Below are 9860 nucleotides of genomic sequence, written 5' to 3'. Positions count from 1 at the left end.
GTTAACCAGGAAAAATGAGGTTCATCTACAATAACCCCCGTTTGCACCCCTTCCCCTCATGTATGCAGCAATGCACTCAGCCTGATTCTCCCCTTATTTTAATCGGCATAAATCAGAGCCAGCTTCTGAAATCGACCTTAATTACACCAGGAAAACAAACAAAATAAAAATTCGAGCTGAAAAACAAAAGGGCCCCACTGGCAGGCACAGCAAGACACACCGAGAACCCGCACCGCGGAGCGCTCCCGCGTCCCTGCCTGGGCTCAGACCCACAGACAAAGCCCTGCGCACCTCTGCGCAAAAAGAGCGCAGCGCCGGGCGAGCGACCGCACAGACAAAGCGGGAGCGCTGCAGCATGCGGGATCGCGCAGGGGTTCCTCTGCGAGTGGGCTGCTGGTGGTGGCGGCGGCTGCTTTTTTTTTTTTTTTTTTTTTTGCGTGTGAGAGTTGTTTTTTTTTTTTTTTTTTTCTCTCTTCACCAACTTCCTTCCTCCTCCAACTGCCAAAGCTCAGAGCTGAGCGCTGAGAGCAGAGGGAGACCCCGGTCGCAGCCGCCACTGAGCCGGTGAGTAAAAGCCCAGGCGATGGGAGGACGGGGGGGCCGAGCAGGGGGAGAGGAGCGGGCTCACCCCCGGCTCCTTCTTCCCTGCCGCCGCGTAACTTTGCGCCTTTGTTCCCGGCGGCTGGCTCCTTTACCCAGCCTTGCCCGGGGAGACAGGCAGGGCCCTGCTTGCATCCGAAGGGGAAGTCGGGCTCTGCAGTGTCATGGGGTGGAGGGACAGAGGAAGGGCAGGCAGCCCCCGCACCCCCGGGGTGGCGGGAGGGCCCCGGCGGGTGACAGCGGCTGTATCCCTGCTGGGCGGTACCTGGCTGCCCCTGGGGGTAGCTGGGCGATGGGCTCCCTTTTAGTCCTCACACCCCAGCGGGGTGGGCTGGGGAGGCCAGGGCTGGGGGCGCTGGTGGGGCTGGTGTGTTTCTCCCCCATCGCGGAAAACTGCGTCCTCCCTGCCAATCCCGCTTCCTGGAGATAAGCCCTCGATCGGGGTGGTTTAGGGGAGTGAATTTGATGCACAGTGGGAGGGCAAATAAAACGATGACCCTATGACATCGCTCTTTGTGCACAGCAGCAGCATGGGGGAGGGGGGTGTTAAGGAGGTGACCACTGTACACCCTGTCTCCTGCCCCCTCCTGCTGCAGGTGCAAGGACAGCCACCCACCCAGGCACAGGCAGAGCCTAGCTGAGAGATGCTGACACCCCTTGTCAGGATGTGATTCCTGCTTTACCTCTTTCTCCGGCAGGGGGTCTCTAATGTTGTCCCTGCCCCTCTCCCCACTGCTTTGTGGGTGCTGTCAGACCTCAGAGGTGCAGGTGTTGCATGTCTGTGGGTTGGGGCTGCAGGGAAGCAAGAAAAATGTGGTGGGGTAGGGCATAAATCACCCAGCTTTCTCCTTGAGTAGAGCATTTATAGGGTTAATTTTCTCATTTTTAAGAGGCTGGTGGACAGAAGGCCATGGAGGGTCTCCATCTTAGCGCAACCCTTGGCTTCAGGCACTGACGCAGGAGCCAAGGGACACTGATAGTTGGACACCGACATTCTCACTCTGGGGAAGCACTGATGCCTGAGCTCAGCAGCGTGTCTTAGCTTGCAGAGGGACTAGTCTCAGAGCTGGAGTGAGTAGAGGCAGGGGCCACTGAGATGTGAGCTTTTCTGTTGGTCAGCACCTGCCTAGGAATTTGGCAGGGAGGAAGGGTCAGGTCCACAACTTGGGGAGAAATGCCAGAATCAGGTCTGATTGATGCCATCCTGAAATGCTTGTAAGCCAGGGTTTTTTCAGCCCAGACAGCCTGACTGGTGCTGTTCCCCCCAGGTTCTCACTGTTGGCACAGTAGGTTGTCTATCCATCTCTCTGGGTCTCTGGGAGGTTTTCAGAGCCTAAAAGCATCCCCGCTCAAGTGAGTCACCCCCACAGACTGTCAGGGAAGGTCTCTGCAGCATGTGTGATGCAAAAAGAAGGTCTGAGGGATGGGGAGCAACCAGCTGGTCCAGCCCTGACTCTGCCTTTTTTCTGTGTGTGGCCAGAGATCTCTCTCTCCATCACCTGGATCTCTCCCTCTGCTGTGGTAAACCACAAAATCCCCTGTGGAGGATGGGGACAGGCAGGCAGCTCTGCTCTGTGGTTGTAGTAGTGGCAGATGCAGCCTGGTATCACGAGACAACTTGGGAGAGTGGAAATGACTCATATCTGCATCTGGAGCCCAAGTGGAAGGCAAGACCTGGTGGTGGCTGCCATGGTTCATCATGTCCCCTTCCTGTGCTGAGTGTAGGATGGCACCGAGGGGATCGCCTGGCTTTGTAAGGTGACTGTGCTATGGCTGCAGAGCAGCAGGGCACAAGCAATCACTGCTTTCATGAGAAGGCTTCTGGTTTCCTTCCTCATGAGGACAAGCTCAAGGGCCATTGCCGTGGTACACAGGGCCTTCTCACCGCGAGGGTGGAGCGTGAACTCAGCTAAGGTTATTCAGCTACTGGGACCTGCTTTCTTTTCTGTCCATTTGTTTTGGGATTCCCTTTTATTTCCCAACTGCCCGCTCTGCACCAGTTCCTGACTCTCCACAAAATGCCATTGCAAAGTAGTCTTGCATCAGGGCCATTGCCCATTAGCATGCTCCACTGAGTCTTCCTGTTGCTGTGCTGCTCAGTCCTTCTCTCTCCCTTTTTTAACATGTTAATATACCCCTCCTTGATTTTTTTTTCCACTGGAATTGCACTGGGAGGTCTGCGTATTACTCATTGTTGCCTGATTTCACATGCTGATTCACCCTGAACTGTTGCATATATACTTTTTTTGTGTATTTCCTTTCTGTTTTAACGAATGAGAAAACGATGCTGTTAGCTCCCAATATAACTTTTGGGATCAGGGGCAAATGTTAAGTCCACAGCTGCAGAGAAGGATAAAGGACCTGCTGGGGAAATTGCAGTTAAGCAGGCAAAAGGGAAATTTTTAGTAGGGACACTGTTGAAGAAGGAGCTAATATAAGTGGAAGTGAACTGAATGGTCTGTGTAGCTCGATCAAATTCCCTTGCTCCCAAACAGCAAGGAATGGCTTGGCTGCTTGTGACAACCACTGCTGCACCAGGAGGGCACTGCTCTGTTTTTCAGCCTTGCTCTGAAGACTGGGAAGGTGGTGGTTAGGACCACATGGCTGGCTCTGCGAGGCAGGCAGCTGACTAAGGGGGACCTGGGACAGCACTGCTCACCTCTCCTGCCTGTCTCCTGTTCCTCCACCCCATGCCCTGCTTGCCCATCAGTTCACCTCTACCCACTCTGGCTCCCATTTGGGATGCCACCCAAGCAGCTTCTCTGCCCTCCTGTGTTCAGCAGCATGTGTCCCTGCTCTGCTGGCTCTGGGGTCCAGCCATCCTACCTCTTCTTTCCAAGAAGCCTCACTGATGCAGCGCAGGTACGCAGGGCTGCTCTGCAGCTGGGCTGGATGCAGTCACCATTGCTCTTCCTTACTCAGAGGGAAGGAGACCTGATCGGTGTGTGAATTCAGCTGTTCCTGGGAGCAGGCACTGGGAACACCAGCAGATAGTCTGTGGCAAGTGTGTTTCCTTGAGGGCTTCAGCAAACTTGGTAATGTAAGGGAGTTGTTGTCAGATATTTGCTTTTTGTATGAAATGCTGTGTGAACGTGGCTTTTAACCTGTTATGAGAGGGTAAATGAAACCTCTGGCCTTGTCTTTATTCATGTCTGTGCGTGGCAGCGGCTCTTTGTGCAAGATAGCTGGTGAGAGCTGAAACCTTGTACAGTGGCTTCTAATTGCAGGGTTGCTGGCCAGCAACCGCGCTGCAGCATGGCTGTAAATCACTCTGGCTTCAGTCTCCGCTCCCGCACCTCCTCCCCGGGAGGGAAGAATGGTGTAGGTCTGCGTGTGCGCATGGTGCCTGCAGGGAGAGGAGCGGGGGCAGAGGGGGATTGTGTTCGAGCCAGAATATCAGCACAGCAGTGTCAGGATTGCAGCCGATCACTGTCGCCATTTGCCTGTAACGATTCTGCTGCGTTTGGCGCTGGGCAGCTGCCTGCCTGCCCAGGGGACTGAACCACACTGTGCCCAGACCAAGTGCCCCCAGGGACACTACTCCCCTGCAGAGCAATCCCATTGACTGCCCCCTCCTCTGCTGCCCAGACCAAGTGACCATGACTGAGAAGACCCAAGAACCTCACGTGGAGGAAGATGATGATGAGCTGGATGGGAAACTCAATTACAAACCTCCTCCCCAGAAAACTCTGCAGGAGCTGCAAGAGTTGGACAAGGATGATGAAAGCCTTGCTAAGTACAAGAAGTCCCTGCTGGGAGATGGACCTGTGGTAGTAGGTAGGCTGGGGCATGCTGATGGGAAGGGACTGGGGAGATGCATTGCAACAGTGTGCTGTGGGGATGGGACAAGGTGGACTGAAAGAAGAGACAGCATGTGCTTCTGCTGCAGGACTGGAGATGGTGGAGAGATGCATGTAAAGGAAGGTGCTCTAAGCATTAGGTGTAAGGTTACTAGGGAGTGCTGGAATCAGAAAGGGACTTGTGTGGGCCTTGGAGGACTCCTGAGGGGTTAGGAACATAAGGGGACCAGCATATGCTTAAAGGGGGCCTTGTTACTCTGAATAATCTTAAGAGGGGGAGTCTCCTGTAGTGGAAAGACCTCCTCTAGGTATTAGGATGGAGGCTGGAGGGATCCATATTGAAGGACTGGGGCTGATGCGTGGTCCTGTTGTCCTAAGAGAATCTTGGCATTACTGGGTGCTCATGAAGTACAGTTTCTGTGTGGGAAAGCAGCCCCATTTCTTTGGTGTCATTCCCCTCCCCCTGCATGTAATTTTGCAAGCTGACAGCTTTACCCTGACTTTCCTTCCTGCAGACCCAACAGCTCCCAATGTGGTGGTCACCCGACTCACCCTGGTATGTGACTCTGCTCCAGGACCGATCACTATGGACCTTACAGGTAAGCACAGACTCTATCCTTGGGCACAAAGGGAAAAAAGCAAAGGCCCTGGCATGCTTCATATTGAAAGGAAGTTTGCCTTTGGGACGCTACAGTGGGTTTTAGAGGAACTCTGAGGACATCTTAGCTTTGTTTCTTATTTTAAAGTCTGCACATATGGAAAAGAAAAGGAGATGTAATTGAGGAGAGTGTCAAGGGTCTGGAGTTTCTCCTGCTTTATCCTCTTTCTTCCTTTCAATGAGACCTCATGAGCACAAGGGATGTGCATGCATTTGGGTAATGAGCTGTTTTGAAACTTCAGAATCGAGCAATACTGCAGTTCCGGCTCCTGGGGACATGGGCAGAGAACCAGGCTTCACCTTATATGGGCTTTTCTGTAGAGAGAGGAAGCTGGGCCCAGAGGAGCAGAGAGGTTTCCTGTTCAGCTGAAACCATGCAAAGCCCGGGCAGCCTCACAAGCTGAGCAGGAGCTGCAAAACATGGTCCTCTCACCCCAGCCTGGGGTGAATCATAGAATAGTTTGGGTAGGAAGGGACCTTCAAAGGCCATCTATTCCAACCCCCTGCAATAAGCAGGGACATTTTCAACTAGATCAGGTTGTTCAGAGCTCTGTCTAGCCTGGCCTGGAATGTTTCAGGGATGAGGCATCTACCATCTCTCTGGGCAACCTGTGCCAGTGTTTCACCACCCTCATTGTAAAAAATTTCTTCCTCATGTCTAGACTGAATCCCCCTCCTTTAGTTTAAAACCATGCACATGCTCCTGTAGATGCCCAGCAAGTCTGTGCATAAATATATTTGTGTATATGTGCACAGACCTGTGTTTGTTTAGCCATTATCTTCATAGATGTGGACACAGACAGATATATATGCTCAGGCCGAGACCTTTCTGTGTATGTGCTCTCACAGAGCAACTGATTATGCAGACCTCTGCATACTCATTTTGCAGGTGTGCCATCTTTTGAAGGGATGCTCATCTCCATCGCCAGTCTTGGCCCCATCCTACCACGTGTGGTGTCTTCTTGCTGTGATACCTTTAGTTAACATCTTGATATTCTCCTTACAGGTGACCTTGAAGCACTCAAGAAAGAGACTTTCGTGTTAAAGGAAGGAGTGGAATACAGAGTCAAGATCCACTTCAGAGTGAGTTGTTTTCCTTCTGGTTGCTTCTCATCAGTTGCTGAGGCCAGTCACTGGCAGTCTGTCAGATAACTAGAGCCAGGCAGCATGCCTGCCCAAAAGCTGGGCCCTTGTAAAGCTCTTGTAGCTTCAGGTGTCATTCTACCCAACAAGGGACCAGGTCTTTCTAGGGAATTGCTTCTGCTTGCCACCCCTTGGGAGAAGCTGCTTTCTATCCACTCACAGTGGTGAACAACAGGGGGTTTGGAAGCCAGATGGGTAGTTTTGGCTGAGTTTGGCTTGGCTTTTCAGCCACCAAAAAGTCCTTAATTCGCACAGAGAGGGAATGGATAGGGAGGAGAAGACATGAAGTACTGGTTCAGTCCGCATTGCTGGGCTTCATGTATGCATGAAAAAGATTCAATACTGTAGCATTTGGCTGATGACACCTGAGTTCTTCTGGGTTACAATATACCCAAAGGGGGTCATTTCTCCCCCTTGCCCATTAACCAGTGTGTCAGCCCTTTCTTCTGTTTCCAGCTGAAGATGAAACTAGGCAGCACTGCAGCGTGGCATCCAGCACTGAAATGATCAGCTCCACACATTTGTTGCAGACAAAGCTGGCTTTGGCAGAGAAGGCAAAAAGGGGGAGGACGGTAGTTCTCCTGAAATGGAGGAGGGAAAGTGTTAATGTTGTGGGCTCCTTAGGAAAGATTTCCCTTCTTTTCTGAGGCTGGCTCGCTGTCTCAGAGATGACTTTGTCCTCGGAGACACCTCCAGCTCTCCTTTGTGCTATGAAATATTTTCATCTGTATCTGAGCCTTGTTGACAGGAGGTGCCTGGAGCTAGACAGGTTATTCTAACTCCCTTAGTCCCAGGGCTGGTGAGAGCTGGCACCGTGTGGATTCTCCCCTGGGATGTAAAAGGATCTGCCCATCTTGTTTCCACATTGAGTAGGGAGGCAGTGTATGCTGGAGGGAGACAGCAAGGGATACATTCAAGTGATTGATGGGAGATTTGAGGAAAGATTACGAACTGTGTCCCTCTGTCTATTGAGGAGAAATTTGCCAGCTCCCTATGTAGCTTAGAAGGCAGCTGGGGGTACTCAGCTAATTTTGCCCACCTGTTTGTGCTGGAGGAATGACTCTAGTCACGCATCTGATTTTCAATATGGAAATTATTAACCAAGAGCTTTGTACCTCACTTTTCTCTGTCCTTATCAGCCCATCTTGTGCAGTGGACTGATGTGGTCTTGTCGTCTTCAAAGTCAGGGAAAGGATGGGGAAGTGCAGTTGATGCACGGAAGATGCTGTACGTCTCCAGATGCCTATGGAGAAGTCATGTTAGGACTCCCCACAATGTGTCTTGTGCTAAGCCTTTGAGAGCAGTGGTGTAGGGAGCTAAGATGGTTATGTCACTAAGCAGAGAAAACACTAGCAGGTACAGAAACAAAACCCTTCCCTTGACACTTACTTCTGGTCACTTCTTGCAGGTAAACAGGGACATTGTGTCAGGACTGAAATACGTGCAGCACACCTACCGGACAGGGGTGAAAGGTAAGAGACCTTTGTGCCTTGCACACCAGTGCTCCTACCACCATGTTCCCTCTGCTCAAAGAAGTGTTCCTGCAGCTCTGGGCTGGGACAGAGCCTCTCTTGGCCCCGAGGTCCCCCCCTGCGCTGCCACACAGGAGGTGAGTCTTCTCAGCAGAGTGCATTAGTCTGCACTCTGCATCACCCAGGCCAACTGTTTTCCGTTCCTGTGTAAACTCAATACAACCTGGCTCTGGTATCTGTATGCTACACCAACGTCTGCAGCAGCAAAGGCCCCAGAGACACTGTTTAGACAGTGCTTGCCACAAATTTCCTCTCCATACAGAGCTCTTCAGCTTCCCCCCACCTCCTGTAGGGTGGCTTAGCCCATGTGTAGCTTCCCACCCCCTGAAAGCTCTTCCAGATGCACTTGGTAAAATTCAGAGCTGCTCTACAAAGCTTCCCGCTGTCTGTGTAGCCCTGTGTTTGCCCATCGCCACTCCACTTTGTGCAGTGCTGCCCTGCCTGGACAAGGCAGAGGGAAGTCCCCTTTTGCACACACACATCTCACATGTGCATTTTTGCATGCAACCACTTCTAAGGCTCCAGCATCCTGTTCATCACACATAAGTGGTGTCTTCTCACCAGAAAAGAGAAGTACCAGGAGATCAAGAGAGATCTCAAGCCATATGCTGAGTATACCCACTCTCAGCAGAACATACATGAGAGAGTACAGATTGAGTTGCCTGTCCATCTGCCCATTCATCCATTTATCCTTCCAGCTGTCCCTGTACTTCATGAACGTACTTTTTCCACTGATTCTGTTCCCCTTGCTGACACAAATGCCCCTTTCTCTCCCCACCGTCTCCTTTCTGTCTATGATCATGCTTGTGGCTTCATCTCTCCTTTATCATTCCCCACCTGAGGGGCTTATCTCTTGTGGGTTGTTTTCTCCTAGTGGACAAAGCCACATTCATGGTTGGCAGCTATGGGCCACGGCCAGAGGAGTACGAGTTCCTGACACCTATTGAGGAGGCTCCTAAGGGTATGCTGGCTCGAGGCAGCTATCACAACAAGTCCTTCTTCACGGATGATGACAAGCACGACCATCTCACCTGGGAGTGGAATCTGTCCATCAAGAAGGAATGGACAGAATGAGTTCACCCAGTTTGCCTTCCCCCTTCCCATCCCCTTGCCTCCTGCACCAGTCTCCAGGTGGGTCATGCCCACCACGCTGCTCCTTCCTGCCATCATAGCCGGCCACAGCCCTGGCAGCCCTTCTTATGGGTGCCGGGGCTCTGTGCCAGCATCGGTTGATGCACAGGCCTGCAGGCGGCCTTTGCTGCTTCTTCTGATACACTGAAAGTAACCCACCCATCCTCACCACCACCCCATCATGACATGTAATGGGTTAAATTGGGAAGCATCTCCCTCCCTCTCTCCCAGTACTTCCTCCTGCTGCCTCCATCTGTCCTGTACCAACTCCGGTCCCGGAAGTGCCTTTTCTAGGAAACAAGATCACCTGGCAGGGCAGACTGGTCCCTGGAAAATCCCTATCCGAGTTATACTTGCCATGTGCTCTGACTCATTGTAAATGGTTACTTACCTCCCACATAGTCTCCTGGTCTGTATCTGGTGCCCTACCCCATTAAAATCCATCCTCGTGCAGGCAAAACCAGTCAGGGGGAATGCAGCTAGATGCTGTAACAAGACTTCAGTGTCCCAAGAATAAAACCAGTTTCTTTCTTCTTTTCTGCATGTGTGACATTCTTTTCTAGAGTATGCTTTTTGGTGGTGTGTATGTGAAGAATGCATTATAGGAAGGTTTAAGAGTATGTTTCAGCAGGGAAATAGCCATCCTTCAAAACATCAGCCTAATTCTATAGGCAATTTATTTCAGAGCTGCTTCCTTCAGGGGTTTCATGAATCCTCCTTTGAAGCTCCAAGTCTGGTCTGTGATGGAGGTAGACTCTAGGGTAGGCAGCCCCTGCCTCTCATCCCAGGTGGCAACTGTATGATCCCAGGAAGCTATAACGTGGCCTTCTCATGTTTAACACTTGCCACGCAGCTGTTCCCCAGAGGCAGAGCCAAATCAAGAGCTGCGTGTCCCAGTGGCTGCCCTGCTGGCCAAGCACAAGGGAGCATCAGCCTCTGGGACTCAGCATTTGGAGAAATGTAGTGGCTCCTTCTGCATGGAGGGATGTTTTTACC

At 51.8% G+C, this 9860-nt stretch overlaps 1 protein-coding gene across 1 annotated transcript; it reads left to right on the top strand.

Moving 5' to 3' along the window:
* The first annotated feature begins 434 nt into the window (after positions 1-434).
* Positions 435-9401, top strand: ARHGDIB (Rho GDP dissociation inhibitor beta). The gene is made up of 6 exons (XM_082046164.1): positions 435-564; positions 4189-4377; positions 4916-4999; positions 6065-6141; positions 7610-7673; positions 8608-9401. The coding sequence occupies exons 2-6, from the start codon at positions 4200-4202 to the stop codon at positions 8805-8807; spliced, it is 603 nt and encodes a 200-aa protein (XP_081902290.1). The 5' UTR covers positions 435-564; positions 4189-4199; the 3' UTR covers positions 8808-9401.
* Positions 9402-9860: the final 459 nt, after the last annotated feature.

This window comes from Streptopelia decaocto (assembly GCF_964273445.1).
Source record: "Streptopelia decaocto genome assembly, chromosome: 1".
NCBI classification, from domain to species: Eukaryota; Metazoa; Chordata; class Aves; order Columbiformes; family Columbidae; genus Streptopelia; species Streptopelia decaocto.
Note: the sequence above shows the minus strand (reverse complement) of the source record. Positions and strands in the feature narration are given on the sequence as shown.

Bases quoted from the DNA above. Each gene is read 5' to 3' on its own strand.
- ARHGDIB (XM_082046164.1), top strand. From the start codon at position 4,200: ATGACTGAGAAGACCCAAGAACCTCACGTGGAGGAAGATGATGATGAG. The intron at 4,378-4,915 runs GTAGGCTGGGGC...TCCTTCCTGCAG, and splicing joins AGATGGACCTGTGGTAGTAG to ACCCAACAGCTCCCAATGTG. The intron at 6,142-7,609 runs GTGAGTTGTTTT...CACTTCTTGCAG, and splicing joins GAGTCAAGATCCACTTCAGA to GTAAACAGGGACATTGTGTC.